We start from the raw sequence: 13,820 nt of genomic DNA, 5'->3' as shown, positions 1-13,820 counted from the left end.
CTCATATAGTACTCCATAAGCCCACATATTACGCTATCAACCCATACAGTACGTTATCAACCCACATAACACGCTATCAACCCACATTATGCGCTTTCAACCCACATAGTACGATATCAACCTACATAATACGCTTTTAACGCACATAGTACGCTATCAGTACACATAGTACGCTATCGACTCATATAGTACGTTATCAACTCACATAGTACGCTATAATCCTACATAATACGCTATTTACCAACATAGTACGCTTTCAACCCACAAAGTAACTTAATAAATACCCATATTACCCCAAAAAATTCATCATCATCATGTCTACTCACCCTTAATAAAGTCAACAGCCATTTCCAATCCATATGTATCCTTATCACAATCATCCAATATTAATGCACCAATCTTAACATCCGGTCCAAACAGCTTCATTTCATTAATCCGATCAAGTGTAAAAAGCATCGCTTCCAATGCCTGTATACCACCTTGTGGCATAATTGGTCCACATGTTGAATTATCTTCACGTTCATGGACCATCATGAGACCGCCAAGAATGACGTCACCTTCGACAACAGCTTCCTGCTTATTTGGCCAATGGATATGCTCACCGGACATTTCCTCAAAATATTTTCGTTTATGACGTCCGTAATAGTAGTGGCCATGCTTGAGGCTTAATAATGCTGAATTTGTGTCATTTATTGTATAAAATTCATTAAATCGGATGTGATTGTGTCGGAGGTGACTTTTGTGGTGAAATTGGAGCTGTTCGAGGTTATGATTGTGGTGAGAATGGACCTCGTTGAGGGATGTTAAGGATGCGAGGATTAGAAGAACTGGAAAACTTTTGTGACTTTTCATTGTCATTTTTTCATCAATTTAGGGGATTTTTAGGGGATATTTAGGGTTATTTTTGGGGATATTTTCACAATTTTTCACTTTTTTAGGCCAATTTCGATTGGATTAACTTGCTTAATTATTTACTATTTTTAGGTTATGAGCTATCGATGTCTATAAATTGTAACACGATCCATATCAATCAATATTTAACATTCGATGAATAATTAGTGTCTATTTATGTCTGCGATGGCTTAAAATAGACGGAAAAATCGATGAAATTTTGATCGATTTTTTTGAGCTTTTTTGGAGCTTTTTGGGAGCTTTTTGAAGCTTTTCAAAGCTTATTTCACTAACTTAACCTCAAAATTCACTCTTATGTCTCACACGACAGCCTCATTGTCATTATTTCAGCAACAAAAACACACAAATTTTCTCATAAAATTTTCACTGTCTGGAAAAGCTCACGTCATGGCATTTTTGACATGTTTTTAAAGCTTTTTCAGTTCCATTAACTGTCAGGAGCTGAATGAAAAATTTTCAACTTGTCGTAAACACATGCACAGTTCATGTCACCATGATGAAGATAATTTATCTAAAATAAAAATTTATTTTGAATTTTTTTTTGTATTTTTTTATCTGAAAAGCACGCACAGCAACAGCAATCTGTTGATTTTTGAGGTTTTTATTCTTTTTTTTTTGATGGTGTCTGGATTTATTTTTTAAGGAGTTAATTTGTTGTTGTAAGAATTTGTCGTGTTTTGGGGTTTGGGATTTTTTGAATGATTTTTGTGACTAATGCTTCCCTAAAGTGAGTCGAGGTGGAGGAGAACGCATATAAACGCGCAGCTATGGACCTTAAGGTCTGCAAAGCTAATGCTTATTTTTTATTTTTTTAATGCTTCCCTAAAGTCTCGATTAAGATGGATTTTCAAGATCATAATCGAAATTACAAAGGTATTTTTAGACAAATCTCGATACTGAGTCTGATAAGACTTAGTGTTGGTCTTAAGAACCCATATTTTGTGACATAAATTACAACATAAACTGACTAGTTCCGAATAGCAACGGTTTTAAACCGAATCTGACACCAAATCCCAAGAGATACAAATGAAAAAGGTTCCAAAAATCCCGTTTTATGCAAACCAAATGGAAATCGTCTCCGTTTGGTGGCTCCAACTCTTCATTTGAGTCTCTCGCCCAAGCATATAAAGAGCGTGTTCTAAAGAGCACCGGAAACTGAGAGCAACGGTTACGAGCATGCTCATTCAGTTAACTTTGAGGAAACAATCTCTCGAGAGCACGATCTTTGCTTGCTAGGATTGGGGATCAAAGCCACACCGACTCTAAATTGTATGTAATTCCAGTATCAATTCTGTTAATCAGCACATTTTGATGCCAGAATTAAAAATTCTGGTACTTAGTTCTTGATTCCATCATTTAGTCCATGTCAATTAGGAACCAATTTTTCATTAAGTTTAATTATTATTTTGTAGAATTTTTGACATGATGATTTGAATTTTGACCAATTTAGCTTAATACAAGCACTTGGCAAGCACTTTACGTTTATATCCACTGGACAATCTAAATTAAAAGACATAAAAATAAACAATTATGAGTAAAATTGTCCAACAAATTTGTGATTATATCCAAAAAGGCACTGATATCGATGGAATGTGTTCCTGTACGCAATAAAACATTTGTAAATGCTTGAATCAATTTGGAAGTATTTAATTGAGTCAATAAATTTGACATTTAAACCTTTTTTTTATATACACAACAAATTGTCAACGTAGAAGCAATAAATTCATGAATTTAAAAGCTCTCACAGAATTATTCATGTCTATAGATGCATGCACACTCACACACACATAGAGTAAGATTCACATTCGAGGGTCAATGGCTGTTTTTTTTGCAATTTTATTGTAGAATTTTGACAGTTTTTTGGGTTGCTTCCTTGATGCCGGGACCGGGACCGGGACCAGGACCGGGACCGGAGATCCCGGTACTGTCCTGTCCCGATCCCGTCCTATGATTTCGGGAAAGCATCATTTTTGGTTCAAAATAGCTAAAAATTCTAAAATTAACCATAAAAATCCACATAAAGTCAACAAATAACATCCAAAACTTAACCTGAAGGGCAAACGATGTTGAAAATGAGAAGATTGTGCCGGGTCCAATCCAAGCCGGAACCTCATTGGCCCTGGGGTACCATAATCCAGCTTTTGTATGCCATGAGCTTTTTGGGCACATGTATCAAGGTCGGGAGGGGACTGATTAGAGCTATTAGAGATCCTGGGAGGATTTTTGGGTTACATTACATGTGTACAGCCCCCACTTTCCATAAAATGTCCCCAAAATCAGCAACATCCCCATCGAATCCCCCCCAAAAAATATGTTAATAACAATGAGACCATTTACGAATTGAAATTGCTGTAATTTGCTTAAACGAGCGACAATTTTCCATTTTCCCAGACATTTTTCCTTTCAGTTTTCCATTTTCTACAAAGTGAAAATAATTGAAATATTTTCCTTTTTTTGCGTCGTCTAATGTCTTTGGTACCATTCCGATGTTTTTTTTTGCATTTAATTTGTGCGATAAAGTGAAAATGGAAAAAAAAAAATTTATTTTCATTGATTTGGGGTTTTTGGGGAGGGGAATTTGGGTGGTTTGGAGCAATGTCTGAGTGGGGAATGAGGGTAATGGATGGGGTATAAGATACCAAATGGCTCCTTGGTGGGTTTAAGGATTGATAAGTTTAAAGTTTCCGTTAAATTGGTGTTTTGTGAGGTTTGAGGGGTAATAATCGAACCTGAGTGGGGTATGGGTGCTTCGGTGGGGTGTGCATAGAGTATTCAAGGGGTATGGGGTGTCAAATTGTCTGTTTGGCTGTCTTTTGGGTGCTAAGTGTCCTTTAAAGAAGACTAAATTATGAATTAGGTCAAGAACACTAATTCCAAGCTTTAGGGAGAATCAGGAGCATTTTGGGGTAGAGGGGCTCTTTTAAGGGATAGGGTAGCATTTAGAGAGGACCCTAGCTTACCACAGAGTGTAAATTAAGTCATAAAAGCTCTAAAATAGGCAAAATCATTGAAATAATTCAATTATCATTCACAGAATCAGATAATTCTCATATCAACATACAAGGGGGTAACTGGTGAGGTCAACCCCCCTATTAGGGTACTATAAGGACCTATTCAAGGCAGCCAGTACCTCATAAAAGCTCTTAGCCTTCCCTCACCCACTAAATCACCTCAAAATCCCCCTATAACGCCTGACAATAATCCACACACATTTTCCCACATGCCTTAATATCCATTAGACACATTTCCCACCACTCCACCATCATTCACGGTCGATCAAGCTTTAATGGATGTAAATAAAATAAATTGGAATTTTTGCGAATCAATTTAATGGATCTTAATTAGAATAATGAATAGATTTGTGAGTTTGAGTTCTAATCGATCAGGTTTCAGCTGTTATTGTGTGGCGTGGCATGGCTGTGGTGGGGGATTTGCATGCAATCCCATGAACTGTGTCGATGTTGATAGACGTTAAAAGACTTCAATGTTGACTATTCATTGCCATTTGCTTGGGGATTATGAATGTAATCATGATTATTGAGATGTTTTGTGGATAAAAATGGAAGTAATAAAATATGGGATTGGTTGGTTATTGACTTTGGGAGGGTGGGATTGATGGGTTTGGGGTGTTGTTCAAAAGGAGTATGGAGTGGAGTCAAGGGGGATGGGGTAAGGTGGGGTTTTGAATGTTTTTGTTCTTATTTTGGATTATTTGATAGAATTTATGAACAATTTGATGAAAATAGAATCAATTGCACTATGACCACTAATATTATAACTAGAAGATGAGGATAGGGGGTAGTCAGGCAAGAGGGGTAAGGGTTAACCCCTATTCAATCATTTAAAACCCAAAATGAAAGGAATTTTGGTATTTTTTCACAAAAAATCATCAATTTCTTTAATTTATAGCAATTTTTTCTGGATAAAAATAAAAAAATCCCTTAAATTGGGCTTGATAAAATGAAAGGGGTTACCCATTACCCCATACCCCTCTCCTTTGACCACATATGCACCTCTATCTCTAGCTATGTTCATAGTGCAGTCGATTGAATCAAATTCGAGATTTTGCATTCAATTTTCAGCTCTAAATCCATTAAATTGTCATATTTTGGGAAACTTGACCCGGCCCCTCCCCTCTTAAACTTCTCCCTAATTTGGTAGGTTTCCGTGAGTCCAATGGAGCTCTAAATGGACTCTTCAGTTCAACTATACATAAATGGAGCTCAATTGAGTCATCCTCGAAGAAAACGGGAATTATGAACTCAATTGGATTCTTGTCGACTCTGCGTCTCCCTATTCCAACCCCTTGGTAATCCATTGAACTTCATGACCTACTATTCCAGTGGTGGACAACCTTTTTGGAGTTATGGCACACCTCAGCACACCAAATTAATGAATCTATTCAATATTATATTGATTAATCCGAAAAATAATTGTGCGCCAGCACACAGGTTGCTCACTACTGCACTATTTCACTATTTCTAGACACACTCCAAGACCCTTTCCTAACTCCTTAACATTCTTCAAAATTCTAAAATTTCAATTTTCTCTAAAATTTTCTATCAAAAAAAAAAAAAAGTTAATTAATTATAAATTCACCTTAAAAGTCATGATTTGCATATTAAAAAGTAAAGTTTATTAATAAAAATTATTTTTTCATCCTCATTTCCTTCTATTTTTTTTTGTGATTAATTATTCCAACTTAGTCTATGAAGCTCAAAAATCATTTCATTTACTGTGAATAGCAAGGCAGTAAGCACAAAACATAGAAAAGTAATTACGTAAATTAGTTTCAACATTTTATGCTGCTTTATATGGGACGATATTATGAATTATGAGGAATTGAATTATAAAGTTGAAAGTTTTTATTGTGAATTATAAATTTTTGGGGGGAGGTGGGGGAGAGTGGGGTAATGGAGACTATCAGACAAACTTAATCAGGATTTGTTCTGGAATTTTATATTTTTTGAAGGAATTTTGAAGCATTTTTAGGAATTTGAACAAAAATATAAAGTAATTTGCAAAATTGAGCAGTTTCAAGGGTAGAGTGGAGGGTATTTGAAGGTCAACCATCCTTCCCGCTCCGCTTTTTTGGAGAAAATTTCTCAATTTCCTAGAGATTTTTCATAAAAAAATGTCCGAAAACCCCCTGAAAGGTTGCGAACAAAAGATAACGGAAAGTGGAAACAGAGCAAGGAACCGAGCGTGGAACCGAGCCTGAGACCCAGCCTGAGACCAAGCATGGAACATAGCGTGGGACCGAACGTGGGACAAGTTTTGAACCGAACAGAAGACCTAGAGTAGGAATAAGCGAAGACCAAGCAATGAATGAGCGAGGATCGAGCGAAGATTGAGCGTAGACTGAACGGAGACCGAGCGGAGACCGAGCGGAGGACTGAGCATGAGACCGAGCGTGAAGCAGAAAACGAGCAAAACCCGAATAAGAATTGAGATGGGACGAGCGGAAAACGATCGAAGAATGACAGAGGATGACTTGAGGGTCTAAAGACCCCAGCTTAGCTCTTACATAACCTCCAAACCTTCCTCATTCATCTATAGTTTATCAATCTACCTTAATAGTCACATAACCTCAATTTATTGACATTCCAACTGCAACTTTAAATCACATTTTTTACAACTTTTTGACTCATAAAATTCACAATTTTTATTACAATTTATTCCTGATAAAAAAACAAGTCAAAATTGACTCAATTCCAAATAAAAAGCTTGAAACTTTTACTATCTGAATTTACAGTTCAATCAACTGACTTGACTACATTTGTGCTGATTAACTCTTAAAATGTTGCAGAAAAAAGCTTATTATGACATCAAATAAAGTCAAAATTGAGAGATGAAAAGCTGGAAAATTGTGGAAAATTGTGGAAAATTTTATTTAATTTATTTTTGTGGTTTGATAAGCAGCTTTCATAATTATGAATAGGAAAAAGTTTTTTATTACTTTTGTATGGAAATTAAGTCATATTTATGAAAGATGGAGTATTTGGGGTTGGGTGATTTGGTTTGGGTGGATTCGTGGTGCTGTCTAGTCCTGTTATTCTTGGTTCAGGGGTGTATTTAGAGTTTATAGGACTCTGGAAGTCAAATTCCACTGTCTGGAGTCTGCTTGAGTCTGATGTCAATCGAGTCAAACTCCAAATTGTAGTTCAGCCACCTCTGGGTGTATCCCCCACCTAGCCAAGACCTAGGGGCGTCTTAAATGTCACGCAAGTGCCACGTAATTTCTGAACATTCCCTAAATAGTGCTCAATGAGATTTAAGCTCAAAAAATAGGAATTTACTGAAATTTAGATGCATTCATGCCACTGTATTGGCTTCATTCTAGGGCTATATCCACGTGGAAGTTTTGGAGGCGAACCCCATCACCTTACTCTTTTCTTGGACCACAGCATGTAGTTTACTGTCATTTAATTTGATTTTTGACGTTAATTGCAAGCAAATTGATGAAGTTTGTCTTCAAGAGGGGGTTAAGGAGGAAAGAGGGGAAGGAGGTTAACCTTCAAATGCCCCAAACCTAGGGTGGCCAGAGGATTTTCGCAAAATATCGGGACGCTTCTAAGTTTGGCACTATTGAGGCTCTTTTGGACTATTTTAAGTGTTATTATTCAAAGAACTAGTTAAATTATATATAAAATTATATAAAATTATATAATAAAAAAAAATATTTTCAGTCCTGGGCTTGAACCCAGACCTTCAAAAGGAAAATGTTCAAAATTTGTCAAATATTTGATTAAAATCTGCAACAATTTTTCTTACAATTTTTAATTACTTTTTCCTCATCCAACTTGACTTCTGACTTGTCAGTCAGTCAGTTCCTCAACATGTCCTCAATCCTCAACTCCACATTCCATAGTTTTGCAACAAAGTTTCACAAAAAAAATTCAATTTCAAGCTTCAAAGTTCAAAAAAAATAAATTAAAATTACATTTTAGATGTAAAAAAAATGTGTCAACTAAATTTTCACAATTTTCCGTGGAAAATTATATTAAATTGCGACACACACACAGCACAGCTCGTAACTCGTTCAGTGAATTTTTGAATAAATCTCAACGAAAATTTTAATTTAAAAATAATTAAAGAAAAATATATAAAACTGTGTGCAGCACACAGCTGAGTCTACAATAAAATTCGGGAAAAATTTTAAAGTGAAAATGTGAAAATGCGAAAATGTGACAAGTTGGAAAGTCACTGGTGGGGAGGTGGATAAGGCGCATTTTTAATATTCCCGCCAAGATTTTCTTCTAGCTTCTTAATTTTTTTGACAAAAATTTCCACGTGGTTTTTAGTTTTCCCGCCCAAATTTCCACGATTTCCGAATTTCCCGCCAAAATTTTCCACTAGTTTTTGAATTTTGCGCCAAAATTTTCCACTAGTTTCCGAATTTCCCACCAAAACTTTCATGAGTTTCTGAATTTCCCGCCAAAATTTCCACGAGTTTCTGAGTTTCCCGCCAAATTTTCACGTTTTTTTGATTTTCCCGCCAAAATTTTTCATGTGGTCCTCAATTTTCCCGCCAAAATTTCCAACAATTTTCAATTTTTCCGCCAAAAAAGACAGTCCGCCACCTTTCAACCCAAACATAACCTCCAAAAAACAAAAATTCCAACCTCTAAATTTACATCCTTTTAATAACAAAGCAGGCTGCTGCTGGCTGCTGCTGCACAGTAATACTCAAAATACTAAATCTAAAATTCCCATAAATTGAGCTCATGTGCAATAAAATTCACATAAAATTGGAACTAAAAAGCCAGAATTATTTTAATGCATTTTCAAGTGCTGGCTTTTGTGCTGCTCATTATTGCAAGTCATTTGCTGCTTTTTATTAATTTTAGTGAATTATTGGGAGTGTTTTGGTACGGGCAGGAGGTTGAGGTTGGGGATGGAATTTTAGTGGGAATTTTGGCGGGAAAACTTAAGACCACGTTTCATTTTTGGAGGGAAAATGAAAAACTGATAGAATTTTTGGCGGGAAAAGTTGAAATTCGATTAAAATTTTGGCGGGAAACTTGAGAACACTTGGCATTTTGAGAGGGAAAACAAAATACTTATAAAAATTGTGTCGCGAAAGCTCAGGAACTTAGGGTATAATTAACTATAATTTTTGGAGGGATAACTAAGAAACCTGGGATTATTTTTGGCGGGAAAACTTCAAAAACACGTGGAATTTTTGGCGGGAAAATCACAAAAACCCCCTAAAAAATCCTCAATTTTCACTTCAAATTTTCCACATTTTCAACCTTCAAGTTTTCCCTCTTTTTCCACCCAAATTTTCCTCACTTCCGACACACTAAACTTCTTCCACTTGTATCTGTTTTTGCCGCCTGTCTCGCAGTTATTCAAAAATGCTCAAAATGAATGGAAAAAAGGAAAACTGCGGAAAAAGAAGAAAATTTGTGAAAAAAGAAGGAAAAATTGTGAAAAGTAAAAAAAAGTAGGAAGGAAGGCAACAAAAGGAGTTGAATGTTCGCGTGTCTTGACTTCATGTGAGTTGGAGGAAAATTTATGAAGGGTTTGGTGAATAAAAATGAAGCTTTTTTTATGATTCTTTAAATTTTTATTAGCTAACAAATGTGCATCAGGTGCTGAAAATCGCTTGCCGTTGAATCTTAATAAAGAATGAAAAATTGCTTTTGGATTTTTTTGGAGTGAGGGAAATGAGGAAAATTGACGAAAAATGTTTAAAATACGACAAAAATTAGCTTTTATTAAATTCACCAAAAAGCATTTTTAATTCACCAAAAAAGCTTCAATCTAATTCTCCAAAATCACCATAAATAAGCTTCTCAAAATTCACCAAAATTCTTTTCAAATTCATAAAAAAATTCACCAAAAAGCTATAAAATCCAGAATTTCACCAAAAAGTTTTTAAATTCACCAAATTTGTTTATAAAAAGCTACAAAAATCCACCACAGTTGCTAGAAAATCTGTTCACCAAATTCACCAAAAGCTCTTTATTTCACCAAATTGACCATAAAAGCTCTTTAAATTCACCAAGTTTCATCTTTTTAAAAAAGTCTTCTAATTTTCCACAATTTCCTTAACTTTTCCTCAACATCAATTTTTCCTCTACCTTTTTCAATAACAATAATTCAATTTTAATTGGTGTTAATCACTATTTTCATTTTTAAACCTGCTTTATTATTTCAAAATCTCCATTTAAATAAATCACTTTTGAGTGCTATTGTTGAAAATCCTCTTTTATTGTTTGTTTATTTCCTACAACAACAACATCAACAATGGATATGTATGTTTATTTGATGAATGATAAATGCAGTTTTAACAGGAAAATAAAAGAGTTTAAATGGAATAAAAAAACAAATTGTAAAAAGATACATAAATTGAATTAAATTGCAGTGTAAAATTGATGCAGTTTATCAATCAACTTGAAACTTGTAATTATTGTTGAATATTCTATTGTTGTGGAGAAATCGCATGTTTAACATTTTGCAAGAAAAGTTTCAAACTCACCACCCCCCAAATATTCTCACCACCCCCAAAAAATCTCACCAACCCTCCCTTAAAATTCACCACAAAATTCAAAACTCTTAATTTGTATTCTCAGCTCAAAATCAACACATTTACATTTTTTCTCAACTTTATCCATCAAAAAAGTCATACCTTTAAAGCTTTAAAAATTCAACACACAAAACCACCGCAATCTTGCAGCAACATTCATGAGCATAAAAGTGAACAACTAACATGCCTCGATGACTGCATCAAATCCCGCAGTCTCATTTTATGCATGAAAACTTTCAATTTACTTCCGTTTTTTACATCCTCTTTTAAGCGATTTTATAACACCTAATATGTATGTGCAAGTATGTGCAATATTAAAAGTTAGCTCAGTGTGGTGAAATGATGGCTTATATTGTGGTAGGTGGAAATGGAAAATAGGATAGAGGGATTTAATAGATTCTTTTGTTGGCTGGATTCCAGATTGGAAAATTTTGATGAATTTTTTAAGGTTAGAGATTGGTGAGAAAATGTTAAAATTCAACAAAAATGTAATTTGAGGTGAATATTGTGGTGAAGGTGAATTAAATGGTGAGTTTTGATGTACATTTTATGGTGAATAAATAGTTCAATTTGAGGTTATTTTGAGGTGAATTCAATTTCAATTAACTTTTCATCAATCTCAATTAATTCACAAAAAAGCTCCTTATTTTCACCATAGAATTTAACTAAAAATGCGCCTTAATTCACCACAAATTCCAGATTAACTTTCCTCATTTCAACATTAAAGCTTGCTTCTCAAGACACTCCAGAACACTCTGCATGCTGTTCACATTGTAACAATTTTTTTTTCTTTCCCTTCCTTCCGCTTTTATGTCTTTAAGATGTAAACTCAGCAAAGACATTAATCTTTATTTTAAGTACTTCCCATTCTTAAGAGATTCCCTTTCTTCCTTATTCTGTTCCTTTAATATTGTTGAAGTGGCTTTTAATGCATAAAATGTCATGAATAATCAGCATAAGATGTTGTGTATTTTTGGTTTAATTTATGTATGTAGCTTTAAAGTTGAGAGTTTGGTGAATTTTAATTGGTGAGTTTACATTTGTTGAGTATACATTTGTGGTCAATATACATTTGGTCAATTTTCAATGTTGAGTATACATTTGGTCAATTAATTTTTGGTAATTTGTTGAGTTTATATTTTGGTGGGTTTACATTTGGTGAATTTACATTTTTTGAGCTTAATTATTGGTGGATTTACATTTGGTGAATTATGCTTTATGAATTATGAATTATTGCTTAAACTTCAATTTTTAACCTCAAAAATTCCAAATCCATCAATTATTCACCACTTCCAAAATCCCTTTTAATATCCCGAACTTGACCTCAATTTCCACCACACATTCATCAATCTTCTTCCCAAATCATTAATCCCACACCAAAATCGAGTCCCAACTATCTCAATTCCATAACCTAAATCTCACCATTCCCATTACATAACATTTATATACAGCATAAAAAGCATAAAACATAGTAAATTATCTCTAAACTGAACACATATCAGCCTCAATAAATAAAAACATCTATTCAGAAGTTAGTAAAGTGAAGTCTTTTGGGGAATAAAATATGGACATGCAAGCATGAATTCATCCATGAACAATTCAGTCACTTTAATTCAATAAATATAGAGCAAAAATAGGCTAAAAAAAGAAGTAATAAATTATGTTGAACTTGACAGGATTTACTGGAGGGGGGAGTGGTGAGTAAGCGGTGTGTTATGAGGATATAGACTAGAGTGCCGTGGTGCACAAATTAGACAGTGCTGATTTAAATAAAAAGAGGAAAATTTGGAGTAACAATGTAAATTCACCAAATGTAAATTCACCAAATTGTAAAACTCAACAAATGTAAATTCACCAATTTTTAAAACTCAACAAATGTAAACTCACCAATCGTAGAATTCAACAAATGTAAATTCACCAATTGTAAAAACTCAACAAATGTAAATTCACCATTTTGTTAAATTATAAAATTTTGAAGATTTATCGGTGAAAATTTAACAATTTTAAACGAACAATTTGAGGATTTTTGGTCAATTAAAGATGATAAAGTAAAGAGCTTGAGAGGTGTGCAGCTATCAATCAACTCAGTCATCCTTATGCCTCATAATAAGCTCAATATTTCCCCTAACTAATCCAATTCATTTTCATTATTCTCAATAAGGCCAAAAAAAAGAAGAAAAATTATTGAATTTATTAGATTTTATGATCACATTCCCCACACACAGGCACACACCGACACACATTCGTGATGCTTCTCATATTTACGGACACAAGACACAACAGCACACAAGAAAAAAAAAAAATAAGGCGGGAAAGATGAGATAACAAAATTTTATTCACAAGAAATTCATTAGAGCATGAAATGATGCTGAATAATAAGGAGAAGAAGCATATTTGAAGATGGGGTAGATGGGGGAGGGGGGAGATAGTCCCAGGCAATCTTGCAGTCGTGTGTAAAAAAATAGAAATTAATATAATATTAATGATGATTGTGATGGAATTTACCGTGTCATTGTTGGGAGTGTGGATTGGAATTTCAAGGGATTGAAGATAAATAATAGTTGCGTACCCCTCAAATTTTAATTATAAATAGTTGTGTACCCCTCAAAATTCTTTGTTCAAAGTTGTATACCCCTAAAAAAAGCTTCGGAAATTTCATAATCGATCCGGTAAAAGCTGGGTACCCCTTGAAATTCACCTTTCTTAAACCTGCGTACCCCTAAAATTCACCACTATTTCCACCACTTCCATCATTTTTTCACCAATTCATCACATATCATCCCCAGAACAATTTAATAATACCAAAAACTGATCCACAACATCCATAAAAATGTGTATTATTATTATTGACAATTTGTGACAATATTTGTGTATAAAAGTGTGAGCCAATAGGGGATTGTCAGATGAACTCAATGCATTCATAACTCTTATCATATAAGGTGTAATTAAGCACAGCAAAACAATGTTCATTTGGCAACATCTGTGCCTGTGTTGAATTGTGTATTGATAATTACTTTATTGTAAATGTTGTAAGATGTGTTGTGTGTAGCTGGTCAAGGTGGTGTTGGGGTGGTGAGAGGTTAATTGTGGTGAAGGTGAATTTGGTGGGTTTGTTGGTGACAAAATGGCGAATTTAGATAGTGAAAGCTGCGCATCCCTTAAAATTGTCATCATAAAAGCTCACAATAAAAGCTGTGTACCCCTAACAATTTTCATAATAAAATCTACGTACCCCTCAAAACTTTCTAACCCTTTAAATTTTCCAAAATAATAGCTGCGTACCCCTCAATATTTTTTCTAAGCAAAACTCCGTACCCCTCCTAATTTCCACGATAAAAAGCTGTGAACCCTTCAAATTTTCTTTAAATAAATT

General features: G+C 34.3%; 1 protein-coding gene across 1 annotated transcript in view; it reads right to left on the bottom strand.

Annotated features, from left to right (window-relative positions):
* Window positions 1–13,820, bottom strand: part of LOC139099887 (metabotropic glutamate receptor 2-like) — a 149,982-nt gene that overhangs the window by 94,190 nt on the left and 41,972 nt on the right. Inside the window, exon 2 of the mRNA XM_070652437.1 lies at window positions 327–1,423. Coding sequence (XP_070508538.1) covers window positions 327–858 — 532 coding nt within the window. The 5' untranslated portion in view covers window positions 859–1,423. The remainder of the gene's footprint in view (window positions 1–326; window positions 1,424–13,820) is intronic.

Source organism: Chironomus tepperi, unplaced genomic scaffold, assembly GCF_022539635.2.
Source record: "Chironomus tepperi strain 1889 unplaced genomic scaffold, CSIRO-AGI_Ctep_v1 contig_486, whole genome shotgun sequence".
NCBI lineage: Eukaryota > Metazoa > Arthropoda > Insecta > Diptera > Chironomidae > Chironomus > Chironomus tepperi.
This window is presented reverse-complemented; position numbering and strand designations above follow the sequence as displayed.